The 22,104-nt window shown below is 42.1% G+C and overlaps 1 protein-coding gene across 4 annotated transcripts in view; it reads right to left on the reverse strand.

Annotated features, from left to right (window-relative positions):
• LOC310852479 (uncharacterized protein) overlaps window positions 1-22,104 on the reverse strand; it is a 151,813-nt gene that overhangs the window by 71,019 nt on the left and 58,690 nt on the right. For all 4 annotated transcript variants that reach the window (XM_083756072.1, XM_083756071.1, XM_083756070.1 and 1 more), the window contains exon 5: window positions 1,955-2,063. In XM_083756072.1, coding sequence (XP_083612198.1) covers window positions 1,955-2,063 — 109 coding nt within the window. The remainder of the gene's footprint in view (window positions 1-1,954; window positions 2,064-22,104) is intronic.

Consider the following 22,104-nt stretch of genomic DNA (forward strand, 5'->3'; position numbering starts at 1 on the left):
TCCTATTTTCCTGATTAAAATTGGTTCTGCTTCCTGCAGGGGAAAATAGCAGCTTTGGGAAGCCATTTTGAATGGGGAAAGGATACACAGCGAGCAAAGGTGAAACTTCACACGCTTCTAAGTGCCACACTCCCAATCTGATTCCGGTCCTTCTTGGCTACTATTAATCCTTTTAAATAAACAACAACCAAGCAGAAAATCCACAGGAGATTCTAATCACCAGTCTCCCACTCCACATCTAGTTGCAGCCTCAGTAACAATTCATCTCGGCTTTGTGGTGCCTCTTCTAAAACCTTGATGTGTTATAAATGGTGAACATAACTGGAATCTACATGCTGCTTCTGTTTAAACACTGCATTCAAATACAACACACAGATGCTCTCTTACTTTAAAAGGACACCCCAGAGAGCCTTTGTCATTTGAAAAGTCCTGGGATTCACAAGGCTGTAATCAGAAGAGCTGATATTGCCGCTCTTGTTGGACTTCTAAGCACCTCTGCAGCTATCAAGGGCTGCCAGCCAGAATCTTCTGAGAAGCTCACAATAGGGGTTGGTACCAACAGCTGGCCCTCCACTATTGCCCCCACCTCACTACTGGTAACCTGAATTTTCCATTTAAATATACTTTCCTCTATTTCTAGTGTTCTACACCGAATAGGGACGGGCAAATCTATCAGTTTTGTTTCTCTGTTTCTTTCTCTTTTTTCTAATCTTAACTTCACATTTCCACATCAGTTCACTTTTTAAAAAAGAAAGAAAAGTCCTCATTAAATTTATCATCAGTTTAGCATTTATTAGGGTCAACTGTAAGTCATAGAATAGTGAGCTGGTGGAGTAGTGTTGTGGTTTAGCATGCAACTAAGTTTCCTAGATAATCTTGGACCAGTTATTGCTTGAGCCTAGCTCTTCTAATAAAGTGGTCATGTCCCGGGCCGGGCCCTCTCAGGTTAAAAAAGCAGCAAATGCTGCTGGCCATGTGCTCTGGCACTGAGCTACAACCCTCTGAAAGTTCCAGAAGAGGAGGTCAAACTACAAGAGAAATTATTGTTCAGAAACTGCTTTCGTTATTCTTTCTTCTTTCATGCTAGAGGTTCAGAGAGGGGAGTCAGCCTTGTTTTGTGGGATACTGCCGGACCTTTTTCTCAGCAGATCTCATCAGAACTCAGTTCCAACACCCCTCAGGTGGGCACCATTGCCATTATAAGAGAACAAGGTTCATGGTGAGTTCTGGCACCTCTTTTTCTAGAAAAACAGCACTGGATACTGCAGATCAACCCATGTTGAGTTGTGCTTGTGGAAGTGAAGTCGCTCACACAGATTGCCACACACTGTTCAGCCAGCTTGCTTCACTGCTAGAGGTCTTTACAACTGCTGAGCCAGGGCTTTTCCAGAGCTGAAAGCGGAATTCAAATAGGAGATTCATGTGGCACTTGGAATAGCATTATATTATCCAACAATACCATCCTGAGAGCAAGATGCTTCTGGAAGGTTTACTCACAAGTAAGTCCTGTTCGGCATATCTGTCTATTATATTATCTATTCTATTTATCTGTTATCTAGAGCAGTGTTTCCCAACCTTGTGCCTCCAGATGTTTTTGGCCTACAACTCCCATCATCCCTGACCACTGGTCTTGCTAGCTAGGGATGATGGGAGTTGTAGGCCAAAAACATCTGGAGGCACAAGGTTGGGAAACACTGATCTAGAGTGTCCATATTCTGCTTTCCAGGAGGACCTCACAGAGAAGTTTACATAGGATTATTACAACAATAAGCATCCATTTAAAAAAATTAAAAAATTAGAATGGGGAAAAACAACATCTGTTTAGAGCAAGTTGTTACTGCTTCTTCTCCTTAGGACAAGATGATCCTTCAGATGCTCTTGTGGTGGAAGTTGAGGGGGGAGGGCATAGGTCTTTTCTAATCTTAATTAAACATTTCCTGTTTGAAGGTCTTACCCATTATATTGTTTCCTGTTGACAGGATCTGGGAGATTAGTGACATATAGACTGTTAATTGCCTCTTGAACAGCCTCTTAATTGCTGCAGCACCAGTTATTTCTGTATCCTGGAAAGAAGGGACTTTAAAGTTACTGGTATCTTTATAAAACAATGTATAATAAAATAATTATCCAGCTCTAAATAGGGAAAGGGGGAAAATTATAAGGAAGCACAATGATGCTTACAAATTTTAAAAATCATATGAACAAAGTTACCAAGAGTTTTCACCCTAAATCTGTTCTGCGGGAGCATATTACAAAACGGGGTTGCCACCATGGTGCCTGTGACTGCAAAGGCAGCCTTGATATCTTCTCCTGGCACCCATAATATCTTCGATTGCCACCCCACCCCGCACCACTCACTGACCTCTTGAAGGTGGTGAGAGTGGTTACCGTACTTTTCTTTTCCTTGGAAAATACATAAGACTGAATGAGGAAGTTGGAAGAGTGACACTCCTGTTTCAACTCAGTGCTCAAAGCAGGGGTGAAACTAGTCTTTATTTCACCTGGATCAAAGAACCACTTTGGCACACACACACCATGAGCATTTGCATACACACACACACACACACACACACAGGATTGGAGCCTCAATGGCGTGCCTCTGGAGGCTTCACCCCAGGGCAAACCCAGTAGCACCCCCTCCCCAGCGACAGCACTGCTCAAAGTGCAGATGACTTCTACAATATTCAACTTTTACCCAGATCCCTTGGAAGAATGAAGTGTCTGTGTGCATACTTTCACTCCCCCTTAAACTGCAAATATAGCACACAGGTTCCTCTCTGGAGCTTGTTAGCAGTCAATATATTCATCTAGCTTTCTTTCTTTTTTTACAGTCACAAGGTCATAAAAACAGACACCATCAAAAAGGCTTATTTGACTGTTGATTACTCTGTCTTACCTTTGCAACATCTTGTGTTGTGTACCCCAAATTTAAAAGGGCAATCTGCAGAATTCTCGATACATTCCACTCAAGGTCAGAGTATGAAAGAAACACAGACCTCAAGTAAAGGGGGAGGGGAGACTCCAAGCTACCTGCAGTTTTCTGCTGTCATGCACTTTTGGCATGATGAAAATATATTTTACAAATGCAAGTGGCCAAAGGTCATCCAAATAAAGGAATTGGTTTCCCCACCGCTGAATAGCCCAGTGCCTCTTAACATCAATATTCTATCTTCTCAGGCACAAATGAAGAGCTTCTTCTAATAAAATAAGCTGTGAAGCCAATTCTGTGTTGCTATACTTGCACTAAGTCAAACAAAGCCTCTTCCCCATTTTTGAAATTCAAAACCCATCCTTATTTATTCTTCAAAATAATTTTGCTATCCATTCTTCACCCAAAGCCCAGTTTTCATTTAACAAAATTTAAGCATCATTTGATTGCAGGAAAACCTCTAAGCAGTTTGCGGAAACATTGAAATTATTTTTTAAAACCAGTTTTGGAAAATTAAAAACATTAAAAAATAATTAACATTAACACTAAAGGGGAATGGAACACCACATCTGTGTACAGTGGTACCTCAGGTTACAGACGCTTCCGGTTACAAACTCTGCTAACCCAGAAATAGTACCTCGGGTTAAGAACTTTGCTTCAGGATGAGAACAGAAATCGTGCGGTGGCAGCGGGAGGCCCCATTAATTAAAGTGGTACCTCAGGTTAAGAACGGTTTCAGGTTAAGAGCAGACCTCCATAACGAATTAAGTTCTTAACCCGAGGTACCACTGTAGCGGGATAGGTTTGCCTAAATAAAAATGTTTTAAGCAGGTGCCAAAAAAAGTACAGTGAAGACACCAGCCTGATGTCAACAGGCAAGGAATTCCAAAGTTTAGGTGCCACACTAAAAGAACAATTTCTGATAAGTGTGGAATGAGGGTTGTGTGGCAAACTCTTATCTTCTTTTGTACTACCAGAATGCTTGGATATGTTCTGAAGGAAAATATGGGGTTAAAAGCGCAACTCAAGTATTCCTGAAGCACCAGAGACCAATTATATCTCTCAACTCTTCTGTATATGGAGTATAATGGATTTCCTTAGGTGAAGAGGCACATAGTTTGGGAATGTGTGATGCATCATTGAACCGCAAGTAATTTAGAACTTTGGGATGGGGATTGTAACAGAGGTTGGAGCAATTTGGCAGAGGAGTGGTAGTTGAACGCTTCTGTGCTTAACGGAGGGGAGCTGAATTAATTGAATGACCACTTTCGCTGGACAAGGACTGCTTCTCCTCTCGCTCCCTACCCATAATACTAAGATGAGCCCCTTATATTCTGATGTATTTCAACAGTGCCACCTAGAGGGGTCTGTGATTCTGCTCCCCCTGCAATGAACCCTGAAGAGACAGCTACTGTTGCTTTGTTTCTAAGCATCTATCCTCAAGTTAACCGTTTTTAAACGAAGCCTAAGAACTGCCAAGCTCATTTGATACATAACTGCAAAGTCATTAAGGAGGTGGAATTAGCCTCCAATCAAATTTCTAAATGGTCAGCTAGACCACTAGAAAAGGTGAACAGGCAACCACAATGGAGCCTATGTGGCCATTTTCCTCCCAGGCTATATCTGCATTGGATTTGAAATTGTTTTTACATGTATTTTCATTGTTGACTTTTTATTGTAATTTGCTTTGGGATGTTTCATGGGATTCATAAATGAAGCAGATAAACTGAAAGAAGGATGAAGATTGGAACCGGGGGCTCTGGAGGTCAGCAGTGGGAGATGCTTAACTCCTGGGCTGCAGGGGCTGTATGCACATTTCATGCATAGCCGCACAACAACAACCCACAACTCACAAGTAGAAAGAGGCATGAAGTGGATGGAAGGCTCATTTATTGCCTGTGGCTCTCACAGGGTTGGACTGAGTCCTGGCAGAAGATTTGTCTAAGCGTATCAAAGCATTTTGTGTTTTCCACCCTATAGGTTTTTGTGGCATCAGGGCATAAAGAACATTTTTGGAGTTGAATTGCAGAAAATTCAAATGGAAAAAAACCTTTGCAGGTCCCTATCTACTCAGTCAAGATGCACAGCAAGAAAAGTTTGCATTCACCACAGGGGTAGCTGTTACTGCATGCTTAAACACACACAACACTCCTGCCTTTAGTTCTGTCTGCTTTTCCATTTAAATGGTGGAAATTGTACCTTGCAAATCTGCTGCTGCTCCGAAATCTTGACCTGAGCAGAACAGCAGGCCCATCTAGGCTCCCTGAAGAACCATACCCAAAGGGCAGGCACTGCATACTTTTCTTACAACTACTTCTCAGAGTCTCTTGGGCAGCTTTCCAACAAGTTTTTAAGATTTCTTATAGTTCTCCCAAGGCACCATTTCCCCCTGTAATCCATCAAGCAGAAAGCCAGTAATCTAATTGAGATTTCCAATGGTTGTAAATATTTCACTGTAATAACACAGGTCACAATTCATTAGCCTCACATCATTAGCTCCAACACTTAATATCAGCAGACCTCATTTTTCATTTTAAATTCAACACCTTTGAAACACCTGAAGTGTAGCAGTGACCTCTAAAGTACATAGATGGAGAGAGGGATTCAAGTGGTCGCATTGTTTTCAAAGCCTTCTGCTGCGGAAGGATAAGTTGTGCTGCTATTCTCCTGCTGATTATTATACAGATAAGGAACTTTTCATTCTCTTTTCTTGTTAAATATTTGCACATATCTTTCAAGAGCATAAACTTGAACTGAATCAGCTATTAATCAGTTTCTAATCCACATGTTTATAGTTCCATGTAATCCTCACAGGTACTATCATAGCAGAATTATTTGTTGAACATGCAATAGTGGGCAATTGCTCCACTGAAGTACATTTTTCATCTTCCCAATTTTCATTGTGTTGCTCGTTAAAACAAGACACTCAAGACATGGGCTCATAGAAAGATTCTCAGCTCTGTAAAAGCACATTTCCAACCTCACTACTCCCCGTTGCATAAAGGGAAGATTGATTCCAGAGCCCAAAGCAGAATTACATTTTGAAACATGACAATTATATTAATGACTCAGAGCCTGCATTGGTTATGACTGACTCTCACTGTTGAAAATGTTAAGCATCGTAAGTGCTAGGCTTGCTGCAACATGAGTGAAGATCATCGGAAGCAACTCTCCACAACTTTTCAGAGTGGACGTGCCATTAGCTACTCATCTGGTTGCTTGTAGTGAGTGAAGATTGCATCCAGGTGAGTACAGAGCCTGTCGTGTGCTCAACTACCAGAGTGTTGTACTATTTCACACTGTACTGCGCTATAATATCGCACATGGCCCTTACTCCTCCTTAGATTCCTACATTCCTTCCAGCACTACAGTTCTATGATTCTACAGCCTGGCTACACCAATGATAGATCACATACTAGAACTAATATGGGAACATAACACTGAGGCGATTGTATGAATGAATGGTCCCCCATAGAAAAACACACACTGCCCATTCAAAACTAGATGTACCAGAATAAAGCTAAGAACTTTATCACTGTAGCTTTTCCACAACCTGAAACTGGCAAGAAGCATTATTAGTCAATGATTTCACCTGAGCATCCAAAAGCAACACCAAGAGCTAAGAGAGAAACTACTTTGCATTAAATAATGATCATTTCTAACCAACAAAAGAGTGCCTTAAAACAATATATGCATTTGTATTGTATTATTTTTTGTAAGCCACCTTGGAGCCAATTGTGGATTGAAAGGCAAGATAGAACTCAAATGAACAAACAGATGCAAGATATTTTGTTTTATTTGGAAATATAGAAAAATAGATTTTGTACATCTCCATTTCCACAAATGCAGTGTCTTGATTCATACAGTATTGCCTTACTCTGCCCTTTCAAGACGGCTGTGTGAACTGTCTGATATCATAAAGCAGAAAAAGCTCTTCTCTGAGAATGAGCACTCAAATCTGACAGGTACTCTCTGCAAGCGTACTGCGATTTTACGGTATGAAACCACAGAGAACTTGGAGTCAGCTAATGCTGCCAAATTGTTTTGGGCTTCCAAATCGTGAAGCTTGTTCTCAATTTCGGACTTGGCAGTGGTTAAATTAACCCTGTAAAATGAAGCTCAGAAAACTCACTTTACTCCATTAGATTGGTTGCTGTCTCCCCCAGGAAAATCTCCCATCATCCACAGACTGTAACCCAAGCAGTAAGTGAAGACGTCATAGACACAGGGAGTTCTCCCATTTCTGATCTTAAAAGCACAGCAAGCATATCTGGAGGACACCGAGTATTAACTTCAGAAATGACAAGGACTCCCATAGCTCAGCCCCATATGCAATTGGTGGGTGAACTGTTGGAAATTTCAAGCCAGACAGAACCAGTTTGCAACAATGTTGGCTCTTAACACACCACACACTGAAAGCACGTTTAAAGACTCCTGCCTGCCTTCCAAAGAATCCTGAGAATTTTAGTTTACCCTTCACAGAGGTATAATTCCTAGGAGGAGGAGGTGGTGGTGGTTTTGTAGGGAGTCATGTGCTTTTAATGCAAGGTGTGTATACAGCCATTGTCTCCAAAGCTCAGCATATTTCTAAATCTGTAATTTTGCTGTTTGCAAACAAGAATGCCAGCTTATAAGGCCCCAAATAAAACAACCAGATGCTTAGGAGATATTTCACACGCTTTATCTGCTGCTCACCAATATGCCAGGAATTCAATGACATCTTCTCATGTTTGTTTGTTTTTTGGTGGTTTTGAACCTCAACAATTTTGGAGATTTCCTTTAAAAAGCCAAACAACTTTTGGGGTGTCCTGGTTTTTACTTTTTGAAATATGGCAACCCTAGGGAAAGTACAATATCTTCACTACATAAAAGTACAGAGATCCCTTAATAAAAAAAAATGAAAATGTTTTTTTAAAGCAGAGAGATCCAAAACTGCAAATGGGACAAATCTGCCCTAAAGTTCAGGCAATACATGATTCATGTCAGAGGCAAGGAACTGGAACATATCCATGTTGAGTCGCAGGTTTATGACAGGAGAGCAGATGAAAGCAGTGTAACTTCTACCCACGAATTAGACATAAAAGCTTTACCCAAATGTTAACACAGTCTGAAATCACTGCTCATGAGATATTAAAACAGGATGAGCAGCTAACCTGTGAACCTCAAAATGTTGTACTCCAACTCTACTTCATCAGCTGCAACTAGCATAGTCAATGATCAGTGCTGATGGGAGGTGTAGCTCAACTGCAGCTCCCTTGGCAGGAATAGGAAATGGCCAATTTTTCTTTTCCTACCATAATCTATCCTTATTTAGTAAGGCAGCCAGTGGCCTTACCATCTAGTACAATCTTCCTACTGGATTTTTATTTTATTTATTTAGTTTTATTTATTAAATTTGTATACTGCCCTTGGTGGGACATGGGTGGCACTGTGGGTTAAACCACAGAGCCTAGGACTTGCCAATCAGAAGGTCGGCGGTTCGAATCCCCATGACGGCGTGAGCTCCCGTTGCTCAGTCCCTGCTCCTGCCAACCTAGCAGTTCGAAAGCACATCAAAGTGCAAGTAGATAAATAGGTACCTCTCCGGCGGGAAGGTAAATGGCGTTTCCGTGCGCTGCTCTGGTTCGCCAGAAGCGGCTTAGTCATGCTGGCCACATGACCCAGAAGCTGTACGCCGGCTCCCTCGGCCAATAAAGCAAAATGAGCGCCGCAACCCCAGAGTCGGTCACGACTGGACCTAATGGTCAGGGGTCCCTTTACCTTTTTATACTGCCCTTCATCAGTCGATCTCAGGGTGGTTCACAACATAAAAATACAAGATTAAAAACACCAAATGTATAATAAAGCAACAACAACAAGAAAAAAACCCAATAACTTCCCCACCCCTTCCCACAAATACATTTAAAAGGGAACATTTTCCCCTGGCACCTAAAGGTGTATATAATGAAGGCGCCGCCCAAACCTCCCTGGTTTGTAAAAATGATCAGGTGCACTGCTACACACTGTATGGTGTTTTTGTAATATTTGCTTTATTTGCAGATATGCAAGCAGAGGAGAAGCAAATGCACACCCCCAGTAGATTCACTGATGCTGTATCAGATCCCCAGAGAGAAACTAGCATGGCTCCCCATCTGCCCCCACAGCTGCAGCTCAGCTTCAATTAGAAACTCTCAACTCTATGGGCTTTTCAAAACTGCAAAGTGTACTTTTGCCTTCTCTGTGCCCTACTGTTCTGCCGGAAGGGTGTCACTTTATCCAAAGTATAATGGGCATCAAATTTTTAAAGAGAGGGGGAAAAGAGTTTTTGCTATCAGCAGACCATCTGCCATCTTTATTTATTTATCGGTCGATTCTTAGCCCACCCTTCAGCAGCTTGTGGGTGAAGTCACTCAAGAGTGAATTAAAATAACATTACAATAAAACCAGAAAAAAGCCTTGTGAGTCTCTTGTGTGGCCCCTGATATTCAAGCCAATTTTGCCACTGCCATCCTTTCCCTCTACCTAGTTTTGCAAAATCCTACATTTCCTGCTTTCTGGCATTCATCATGGTCAGCTCTCTGTGAGCTGCTTCTGGAAGACCTACTGACAGCCATGTTCTGTGGGCTGACCACAAAAAAATGCTTGCCTATACAATGAATGCTATCTTCTTCTGCCCTCTTTAATTATCCCCATTAAAGAGACAGGGAAATTGAGGTAGCAGCATATTGCTATGCTCAAGGTAACAGACATTTCTAGGAGCTCAGGGTGGCAATTTTGCTTCACAATGGTTTTGTGAGATGCACTAGACAGAGTGGCTTACCAGAGAAGCCTCCCACAACCATATTCATCTATTCACTGAACACAATCAGTACTCCACTAATGTCTGGTCACTTGACAAGGATTTGTCACTTGTAACAAAAATGACTGGGGATTAATAAAACAGCTATGGATTTAGAAGGCAAGTCTCTTAACCAAGGGAAGCTGTAGAGGCTGCTATGCCATCCTTCACAATTTTCATTTAGATAAAATTTCAGTAGATAAAACTTTAACTACCAGCAAGCTTCACTGATTTTCTGTTATCCTTTCTCCTCCAAATCGGAAGCAGATATTGAATTACATAACCATTAAAAAAAAAATACCTTGACTTTGTTGTGTCCTAGCAGCATCCTTATCAATGAAAGAAAGCAGTGCTTTCAACAACATTATTTCTTAGATAAAGGCCAAAGTATGTTCTTTCTGCTTGCCCTGATAGAATTTACAGCATGCTACTATCCACAGGATTTCCTACAGAGGTTTCTAAAGCACATCTTCCATATCTGAAATGATGCATAAACCATACATTTATACATCACCAAAAAAACAAGGTGCTGGCACTCATACTTTGATAAATTGTAAAACGCCTCTTCCATCCCTCTCCTCTTCCTGAACCCACTTCCCTCTGTTGAATTTGTGAGGAGCTTTTAATTTTTTAAAAAAGATGGTAAAAATAACAAATACATAATAAAAACAAAAATGTTTAACAGCTTGTAAGATGATGTTTTATTATTTTGAGTTGTAAAGAATTAAAAATTACAACTAGTGCAAAGGGGACCAGTCACAAAATTACCAGTGTCTGTTATAGAGGGCATGGCTTAGCACAAATTTAGAGCGAATTGGAGCATTGCTGCTTGCCCCCACCCACCTCATGGTTACCATGGGGTGAGCTCTATGTCTTGCTGCTCCTGTTTCTGGGAATCACACACTATTGATTTTCTACACACCAAGCTTAAATGGGGCATATAAACAAACAGTAGCAGAACACATGCAATGCTGTTGCTGTCTACTAACAAGAGAAGGTAGAACACACGTTGGTACCAGGGAAAATTTACACAGAAGTCAACCACATTCTCTCTTGCATGCGCACAGCACACAAATGCACACATTGTACACATACAGATCGCAGACACACATGCATCTCCTTGTCTCTCTCTCTCACACACACTTTGCCTATACACAACCACACACATGTAGCTCCCTCCCTCTCTCTTTCTCTCTGCCCAAGTGCATCTCTCCCCTCCTTAGGGACCTCATACATAAATTGGAGGAGGAGGAGGAGGAGGAGAAAAAGAAGTAGTACTACAAGAAGAAGAAGAAGAAGAAGAAGAAGAAGAAGAAGAAGAAGAAGAAGAAGGCGGCAAAGGAGGCACCCACTGCCAGGAACATGCATGGATAACCCCATTGTTCGTCCCTTCCCTCCATATTATTTTAAAAAAGTAACCCCCTGTGGAATGAAAGAGGCAAGTACCTCTGGCTGAGAGGCAGCCTGGTCAAAGATGCTGGTACTCATTCCAGACCATTCCCCCAGAGAAAAGGTTTGTGTGTGTGAATTCTCTTCTGTGCTGCCATTAGAAAGGGACCAGCTTTCTCTGCAGCAGGCGTGCAAATATGGATCTCTGGTTCTACATTGTTAATAACCAAGTGCAATGGAAAGATAAAATGTGCATCCCGTCTACTGAAATCATGTCTCCAACCATCTCTAGGACTCAGCTACATTAGTAAAAAGAAGTGACACTAGATGGTGCTGTGGAGCTGTAATTGGAACTCTGTGAAATTTTTCATTGTGAGCTTTAAAACGGGTTCCCCACCCCGAGCATTTTCAGAGCATTTTTTTAATAGCTGTGTAGATGCAGCCCTGGTCTCCATTTTTACATCCAAGTTCAGTTGTGCAGACCCCAGATTTTGTTTTTGTCCTCACCACCACTAGTTAGGCTGTCTAAGAAGAAAAATGTTTATCTGGGTAAGCTGGCCACAGTTATACAGTCTGTTAACCTCCCCGCTTGACTACTGTAATGTGTTCTACACTTGAACTAGGACTACACTTGAAAATGGTTCAGAAACTGCAGCTAGTGCAGAATGCTGCTGCCAGAGTACTCAGTGGCATTTCAGGGTGCACTCATACAAACACCTATTCTGTGGCATCTGCATTGGCTGTCTATATGTTACCAGGCCCAATTTAAAGCATTGAAGTTTATGTACAAAACTCTGAGAGACTTGGATCCTGGGTATTTGTCTGAGTGTCTCTGCCCTTCCCAAGGTTTAAGGCTGGCTGAAGGGGTATTTCTTGTTGTCCCATCAGCAACAGTTGCATATTTTGTGGCATCTCAGCTGTCACAGTGGGATTTTCTTCTCCTAGAATCACAGGTGACTGATTCAGAACAAGCTTCAGGAGAGTCCCAGGGGTCAGACAGAGAGGCCTAGAGGCCACATCCCGCCCCCAGACATGAGGGAACTCAACCCTATAGTACATTGTGCATACTCTAACAGTGTCTTCACTATCAAAGGGCCCTCAGTAGTCAAAATATAAGCTGGAATCTCTCACAACTGCAGGAGGCTCACACTTTCCATCCTAGTGTTGACGGAGCCCTCAAAAAAAGAAAACAGGATCTAATTTACAAGCTCAATACATGTGGAAATGCTCTGGACTTCTAGGGCCATTTATTCACTGGAGCGCAATGAGATCAATTCACATCTGAAAAAAGAGGAAAGGGAGAGAGAAACAGCCTCTGAGTTAATAGGCTGTAAAGGACAAAAGTTGAAAATTAAATGTTATGGCTTAAGCAGTTCAACATCCAGCTCTTCCATTAGGGAAATAAAGCAAAACTCCTCACAGAGGAAAGGAAGACAATCTCTCCTCTAATAGTGCAGAGTTTTCTCTGCAACATGAATTTGAGCTATAGTGCTTGATGTTGTGTGGCGATAAAGGGGAAGCAGCAAGAGCCATCAGGAAGGAGGGCATAAATGTGGTGCTAAAGAGAGAGGAGGAAATCTTGGTGTCCACACACTGGCTCATTAGAACTGGCTGTGTTTTAAACTGCTTTTCAAAAAACACCACAAAGCTTGGAAGAGCCTCCTTATTTAATTCCAGGAGCAATTAAGGAAAGGGAAACACAGGCCGGGCGACTGCAGACCGCTCATTACATCTGCTGTGCCAAAGGGGGCATATTTGAAATGTGAAGATCAGATAATTTATAAATGTAATTTTGGATATCAAGGGCAAGAAGGGAGCTGAGACAAGATTAATGGAGGGAGCAGCTTCTGCACAGCACTATTTTCGATATTTTAACAGGCCAGTGTTGAAAGGTGGCGCCTCGTGGATCAACTTCTCGTAAAAGTGGTTTTTATTTAGGCATAAGGCAAGGCTTTTAAAATATATTCCACAAAACACTTTGATTTAGTAGTCGCACACATTAACATCCTCCGGCAAGACTTTGCTGCTCAGGAACCTGTGGCAGTTTTATTTGTTGATGTTATTTATATATGGCAAAGCTGGTGTAGCAGAAGCCTCCGATTCATTTGGAAACTTGAACTCTCTCACCAATATAACGTACAAGGCAGCAAGGAAAAGGGATATCTGAGAGCAAGAGGCTTCCACTCTCAGTCCTTATTTCAACAGCCCATTATGTGGTAAAGGGCTCAACCTTAGCTCTCATTTCACACTGCGAATGCTACATAAGCAGAGGTGTCGCATACATAGTAAGCGGAAGAGGCAAGTCTCAGATCCTGCACATAACAGATGTGCTGAAATGTATGACCTGTGCTTCCTATAGAGAGGGAGGGGCAAGCTCTCTCTGCAAGGGTACCTGAGAAGGAATTCTAAAGTCCACCTAGACATTACTTCTCCAGGGCCAACCAGCTGGTAAGGACACGCAGAGCACAGATTCACAAAAAATAACTGTGTGCAGCCAATTTCAAAGGAAAGCAGGAAGCACCAAGCAGTTTAGGACTCAGTGGTGATGGTGATGACAGAGACAGTAAATGCTGTCATGGGCTAATAATTGGGAGTGGGGTGGAGTTATTTACAAGACTGAGGGGAGTGAGGAAACAGACTCTAGTCCAGGGCATCTGATCCTATTTGCAGGCAGGGCCAATCAATCAATGGAAACCGTCAGCAAGTCCTGCTTTACAAGAAACAATCAGGAGAGCACTTGAAGACTCCCAACAGTTCTTTTGTAGCTATGTGTTTATTTGTCGTTGCCCCCACCTAATGTCACATATAACATCAGGTGTGGGGCAGGTGATTGTCGTGTGGGGAAAACAGCCCCATGGACCAAATAAGGACCCTTGCCGGGCCTAATATCTCCCATGGGCTAGAAGTTTCCTGAGCCTGCCCTAGACACATGAGATTTAAAACCCATTGTTATCAACATGTCCAGGAAATCTCGCTTAGTTAGCACTTCATCAGAACGTTTGCAAACCAGTGGCTTCAAAGCCAAGGCACTCCGTCACCTGATTACTGATCAGAAGAGCACCATATTAAAAATGTATTTTCTCCATCACTGCTAGGCTTGTTTCTCTGAATATCCCTCCCCCCCAAGTCGGTACTGCTCTTTTCTTTAGAGTGCTAGAATTTGTTTAGGTGTCACATCTCCCTGAAGTCATGTTTCAATGATAGCATTTCCACATACAGAAAGAATCTTTTTTATTAGCTCTCCTTTTGTGTGCTAATAGTGTAGAATTCTTCATATTTGCTTCCCTCGGTTCTTTCCTCCATCCTCTCCCCCTCCCCCCCCCCATATCCTGCCTCCATGTATGGCATCTGGAACAATTTCAAATATAATTTCACTCAATTTCCAGAAAAGTAGGATACTAAGCAGATGTGTCAAGCATCTGGTATCCTTGTTGGGGTATGGATGACATTGCCAAATAATTTATTGTCTAAGCTTTTACTTGTAAAAATAAGGATAAAGCTGCTCTGCGGGGGGAAACTATATAGGCATCAAGGCCATGACTCAGCTGCAGGGAGGATACTCTAGGGCACTGTGTGAGTTCCTCCGTCTGCAAGGACCATTGAGTGTACTAGAGGACATAAGTCTGCAAAATACACAACTTCCCATTCACAGAACTGAATGGGGCAGTTTGCATGCATAGTGGAATACAACACAGGACTCCTGAACGGCGGTGAATCTCTTCCTGAGCCTCCAAGCGAACAGCTTGAAACTGCAGTTCATTTCACCTCTATAATAATTGCCTCTAAATGAGAAGACATCATTTTAAATGGGACCATTCACTATTTCACTAGCACTATTTTTTAGCAGACAGAGTGGCTCAAAGACAGAATTGAAATCTGTGTTACAGAAAAGCATAGGCAAATGAGAAAAAAGATTCAAAGGCAGCATCAAGAAGCAGAGGAAGGAGGGTGAGCTAGAAAAGAAGGAAAATGATAGTTACTCTGTCTTAAGGAGTGGATTTGTTTGGATGTGAAATGTCAGTAATAATTTGAATTATAATTCTATGCTATTTTATTTCACTTTTTTTTTTTTTTGCTTCCTAGGGTCTCTGTTACAATATTTTCATCTGCATTATCTTCAGATTCAAAGCTTCTTTCACAGTTGAGCGATTTCATTCCTAAGTATCTTAAAATTTTACAAGCACATAGTGTACTTGGACTGCCAAAACGCTTCCGAAAAGGTACCTCACCAAAGGAGTCTGGGTAAGCTAGCAGCCATGGGATAAGATGAGAGGTTCTCTTGTGGGACGGGAATTGGTTAAGTAGCAGGGAGCTGATCCACAGAATTGACATTCTGCTTCAGATGTACACCCAAGATTCTACAACAGGACATATATAATTTTAATACATTTTCTTCTTTGCACTGTACTTTTGTTCCATTTCTGCTTTCTGCACCATATTGAACAACAGAATAGTTCCCTTTTCATCTCTCTCAATCGAGTTTGAATAATTTATAATGGTCTGTACATCTAGCATTTTCCTAGTGGCAGTCCTGGTTCACAAAGCAGCTTCTCCTTTTTCTCCTTTCCTGGAATTCCAAAGTTCCTTCTCTTCTTTATTAAGAAATCTCTTAGATGGCAGCACTCCCAGGCAGTAAGCTTATATCCTTGATTTGTGCCCCACTGTCACACACTGATTGGCCATGTCAACAATGCTGGCACACATATGGACAAGTCTCTCTCTCTCTCTCTCTCTCTCTCTCACACACACACACACACACACAGAGAGAGAGAGAGAGAGAGAGAGAGAGAGAGAGAGAGAGACTCTCCTTTAGGCTACACAGAAAATGGCAATGGGGGGGGGGGGACACCCACATTTCTTCATCCAAATGAATATGACTATTCAATGTATCGTTTCCAAAATTGCAGATGTGTTCAACTGATTACTTTCTTTATAACTGGTTTTATTTTATTCTGGTTAAAAAATGCAGGTTGAAACACTTATGCCGTAGTAGTGCACCTCTACAATGGCAGAACTCTGATCATCCCCACCACGAGAGGGTCTCTGCAGCCCCATCTTAACTGCATCTAGCAGCATGCATTAAATATATGAGGGAGCCATATTATTCCATGACAAGTCATTGCTTTTCATTTTTGACTTGACAACATGAGAACCATTCATTATTATTTTATAAACCTTATAGGAGTCACATTCCCTTCCAAGAATCAAAGACACTAAACATTTTTTTCTTAAATGCTATAATAATAATAATAATAATAATAATAATAATAATAATAATAATATTTATACCCCACCCATCTGGCTTGGCTTCCCCAGGCACTCTGGGTGGCTTCCAACAAAATATTAAAATACAGTAATCCATCAACATTCAAAGTTTCCCTAAACAGGGCTGCCTTCAGATGTCTTCTAAAAGTCTGATAGTTGTTTTTCTCTTTGACATCTGGTGGGAGGGCGTTCCACAGGGCCGGTGCCACCACTGTAAAAGATTTTAAAGATATCACAACTCCATAAATTCTCCATTATTTTAATTCTTTAGCCCCTTTAGTTTGTCCAGGGTATGGGTCTGAACACATACCTCCCATATTCAAAGGTGCATTTGTTTTCTCCCCAAGATATATCCTCTACAACTTTTCAGTCCCTGTATTATAAAAACAGGAGGCTATTTATAAGAACAGGGTTTGCAGATATGGCAGCTTCAGGCACACATGCACCTTCCCAGACACCCACAATGTCCTTTCCTAGCCCTTCTCCCTGCTGAAATTAGACTTGAATTCTATAAGCAGCCAAGAGAACAGATTGTTGTCTCTGTGTTATGTTGTGCTCACAACAGTTTCTCCGGTTTGCAAATGTGCCCCACAGCCCAAAAAGTATGGTGATCCCTAGAAGAACAAGACCTTTCCAGCTTCTGGAAATCTTATAACTGCATGGGCTATTCTGCAATAGTCAATCCAGTGTGAATCATCCTGCAGCCTACTTAGAAGTCTGGATACACAGTGACTTCAATGCTATGCGCCAGTTCCATTCACCCAATTTAAATTTTACAGACTAGGGTTTGGGGAAGAGGGATGGGAGCTATACTATGTATATGGGAAAAGTAGTTTTTGCACAAATGACAGAAGATATTTGCAATAGTTTTTGGCACTTAAAACAATTTATCCCTAACCTGTTATCAAATTCACCTCAAGTCTTGGAGTTGAAGCAGTCACTATTGTTGCAGACATTTTTGCTGGTGGTGTGTGACAAACGTAGTCTAGAAGATGGCATTTCAAGAATTACTTTCTAAACTAAAAAGAACAGTGCAGGAAGAGACAAATTCATCTCTTTTGAGAAAATTAATTTGAAACCTTCTGTAGCCCACATTCATCTTAATAGACAGTCATACGGCAGACTCTCAAGCAGCCTACTCTGAAATGTTAAGCTATCAAATACAAGGGTGGGTGAGTTGCTGTGTGTGTGTGTTTTAATGAGCCTATACCAATGAGAGGGGATTGAATGCATCTGGAAGAATCCAATTCCTCAACTCTCCACAGACCACTGTCCTATGAAGTCAGGTGTCTGGAAATTCACACCACGTTTGCAAAAGAAGAATAGAGTGCACATTAAAGTATGCTCCCAATTCTTCCTTTGTACCCCCTGCTTGAATTTGGCTCCTTTTCTCTGCTGCCATGTAGGGTAGCAGAAAAAGGCACCACGTTCTGAAAGTGATGAATTTTGCTTGTAAAAGTAGAATAGGTGACACACTTAAGATGGTGTTTCTGAGCCTTCCTTTGCATTGCAGCTTGAATTCCCACCCCTACCCCACCCCAGTCTAACGCTATATAACAGCAGGAACAGGAAAGTTTCGCCCAAAACAGCCTGCAAGGCCAACTGCTGAGATTTAGCAGGCCTAATTGGGCCCACAGACAGGGGTGGTGCATCCCATTTCACCACCTGAGGCAAAACAGGAAGTGGCACCCTGCTGCTGCCACCAGCCTTTCGCCCCTGTTGCCAAAGCTGCATGGTGGTGAGCAGCAGGCTCCAGCGAGATCTCACCAGAAATCAGTGCCAATGCCAGCCCTACTTCTCCACAGATGATGTGACAGGCTGGTCTTTCATGGGAGCACAGGGCTTCCACTACCCAAGGCAGCTGCTTCATCCCTCCTCACTGGTGGACCAGCCCTGCCCAAAGGACAGAGAGTTCCCACCACTAATCTATATCATTGGTTTTCAACCAGCACGAACCAAAAGTAAGGCACACCCTCGTCTAGAGGGTGATCTAGAGAACAGAAAACAAGAAAGGCAGGTGTATATGGTGAAAATCTACAAGTGAGTCCTTGTTGACCATTGGAGTGGCTCCTGAGTCAGGTTAAAGATACTTGATCTGGACCAAAGGCAAAATCTCCTTAAGCAACATCAGGGTTAGGATGCAGACTTCTTCCTTTCTCCCCTTAAACAGCTTTTGACAAAATGCATAGCACCCCTTTCCAACTGGCCTATTTAAATGCAGATGTCTTTTGGAATCTCTTTTGCACTCCCACTCCTTCCCTTATAGGCACACCTCTCTTGTTAGCCTTCCAGACATACCCATTAACTTCCCTTTTGTATTGTTGATGACTTGGCATGCCACCTCTTAAAGCACTTCATTAGCATGTAAATGGAAACCTTGCCCTAACAGGAGGCACTAGCATGCAAAATACTATATGATTTAATGGAAAGTAAAACTTTGGTGTTTTTTGTTTGGTTTTTGATTGGTTTTTTTAAAAAACCAACAACGACCCTATATTCTTATAAAGGAAACTTGTCTAAATGAAAAAAGGGTGGTGGTTTTTCACATATTCTATTGGGGCCTAGCCCAATGAGAAGTTCCTCAGCATAAATCCAGCTGGGGGGGGGGGAGAGAACTACACAAGACTCTAATTTGTGTCCAGTGTGTAGGTGATTCTCTAAAGCAGGCTTCCTCAAACTCGGCCCTCCAGATGTTTTTGCCCTACAACTCCCATGATCCCTAGCTAGCAAGACCAGTGGTCAGGGATGATGGGAACTGTAGTCTCAAAACATCTGGAGGGTGTATACATATTTATATAACCAAAGGAGTAAAGACATATCTGGTCTGAGCTATTTTCTATGCATCAAAGTACACTGGAAGTCTGTATAAACTCCCTCTTGTTGTTGTTGTTGTTTAGTTGTTTAGTCGTGTCCGACTCTTCGTGACCCCATGGACTAGAGCACGCCAGGCACTCCTGTCTTCCACTGCCTCCCGCAGTTTGGTCAAACTCATGCTGGTAGCTTCGAGAACACTGTCCAACCATCTCATCCTCTGTTGTCCCCTTCTCCTTGTGCTCTCAATCTTTCCCAACATCAGGGTCTTTTCCAGGGACTCTTCTCTTCTCATGAGGTGGCTCCCTTTTACCACATTGAAACTGTACCAGCTTGACGACAGGCAGGATTATTATACATAGCGCCCACTACAGGCCTCTAACAGAACAATCCAACATGTCACCTCAGAAGCTCAACAGAACTTACTCCCAAGTAAGAGAATATAGTATTGCAGCCAAAGTGTGCTTTACAATTTAGGGCCATGCTGAATGTGAAAATGACAATTTCTGGCCTCTATAAAGTGTTGGCAAGTTGTAAGGAATAAAGTTAAAGTGTAAGTGTTCTCTCACACAAATGAAGGAGCAAAGTGATGCAAGCATGCCCTGTGTACCACACCAATAAGAGTTTTTTATAGTTGCAAGAGGTCTGTCACTCCACATTTCCACAAGACCTCAATTTCTTGCTCGTTCTACCGAAGGTTCTGAACTGCAGCCACAATGATTGATGTTTAGCTTTGAACTTCTGCAGGGAGATGTCACGACTGCTTGTGATTAACTTGGCTAAAGGGGAAGGAAACAGAATGCCCAACCCTCCAACCCTGGGGGGTCTGTAGCGATATTCATAAAAACCAGGCAGAAGTGATGAGATGCCAAGAATTTGCATTTCTTAATGCAGAATTCCTGTCCTCGTTCACTTTGCAGGGCCCTAAGGCTCTGCATCAATAAATATAGATAGACTTTCCAATAAAGGGAACAAGACAGAAATACAAGCACACACTGAGTTGCCTGGAATACTGAATACCCTCTCAACCTGCGAAGCATGGCAACAACAAGAGTATCAGAGTATATGGAGGAAGCAATTCATGATGGCCTTCCTCAGCTGTCCTAAGTCTATAGGTCCAGTGTTACTTCCTTGACCTTCCTGCAATGGCAAATAATCTACATGTTCGATTTTACACAGCCAGCATTGTTTCCAAACCCTCTAGATTCAGAGGACCTATTCTTCTGCAATGTTTTCTCACAAGACATCACTTTCTTTTCCTTTCCTTCACAGTAAGAGGACTGCTAACATGGTGGCAATTGTTCCAAACTGCTGCTAACATATTCACTGAGAGGAGATGGTGTTAAATAGTCTGTAACATCCCATTTTACTTGCACATCTGCATTAACCTTTAAGGCTGCTATTAAAAGAGTGCCAAATCTCCTCTGTGCTAAATAAAAACAGCAATGTGTAGGTTAAACACATTGCTTCATCCTCCCAGCTTGCGATCTGGAGGTGTTTTATTCAGCAGCATCTGCATTCCCCCCCCCCCATTTAACAAGCAGCCCTCACTTTGAAACTCACACATACTTTTCTCAGTCTTGCTATGTGCATCAAAGTGCAAAAGAAGAGGAAGCAAATCCACGGCCTGTCACTTTTGTCTCGGGTTCAAGTTTGAATTGTGTTTGTTAATTCACTCTCAGGACAAAGGCCAGCTTGGTTGGTGCAGAATGGGATACAGGAACTACCACCTGTCTTGATGGATTTGATGGAAAGGCAGGGCTGTAATGAGAATGGAAGAGAATCGGGAAAATACAGTACTCTGTCACTCTGAACTAGAATGGTGTCATAGCATGGCTGAGGATTTAAGTGCACTTTAACACTGATAAGAGAGGCAACTTTTCGTTTCTCCAGCAACCGTAAGTCAAGCCTCTTCCACACAAGAACTCTCTTTCATTTTTATCAGAATTTAGATGTCACGTGGATAAATTATAGACATTCTTACAAAAAGCATGCTGTGAACACCTTAACCAGGTGTCAGTCAGCAATGATGATGATGAAAATGGAAGTCGCTCCACATCTAACACCCATACCGTGATTGGCAACTGTCACCGAGGGATGAATGATGGAATCTCAGCACAGGGAACTCTTGCACTCACAAATGCTTACTGATGGGCATGATGCCTGACAGACATGGAAACCTTTCCACTAGTCAGGCTTTTTATGCCACTGCCAAATCAACAGAAAGCTACCAAGAAAAAATTGTCAGGAGGACCGGTGGGTGGCAAAACCCTGGAGCTATCTGTCTGCAATTTGCTAGTATTAACCCCCTCATAAGGACCAGCTCCTGCCAACCTAGCAGTTCGAAAGAACGTCAAAGTGCAAGCAGATAAATAGGTACCGCTCCGGTGGGAAGGTAAATGGCGTTTCCATGCGCCGCTCTGGTTTCGCCAGAAGCAGCTTAGTCATGTTGGCCACATGAGCCGGAAAAACTGCGGAAAAACGTCGGCTCCCTCGGCCAGTAAAGTGAGATGAGCGCTGCAACCCCAGAGGCGTTCACAACTGGAATTAACTGTCAGGGGTCCTTTACCTTTAAGGAACTACAAATTGTCATCAAAGCTCATGCCCATGTGCAATAAAAATACAACCTAAAAAGTTATGTCCACATTAATTTTAAAACATTTTAAAACGTAAAGTGTGAAAACCTCTGGTGCTACCTGTCTGCAATTTAGCATAACTAATTTCCTATTGGTGGGCTACAGAGTCTCCAATGTCATGCACCTATGTGAAAAAATAAAAAATACGAAATGGCTATTTTTAAAAATATATATATATATTTTAAAGGCTAGCAAGTAAATCATTGGAACAACTTATATGCAGTTTGACAGGGTTAATCCTCCATGCAGAAGCTAGC

The sequence above is a fragment of the Podarcis gaigeae genome, assembly GCF_964106915.1.
Source record: "Podarcis gaigeae genome assembly, chromosome: 9".
Lineage (NCBI taxonomy): Eukaryota > Metazoa > Chordata > Lepidosauria > Squamata > Lacertidae > Podarcis > Podarcis gaigeae.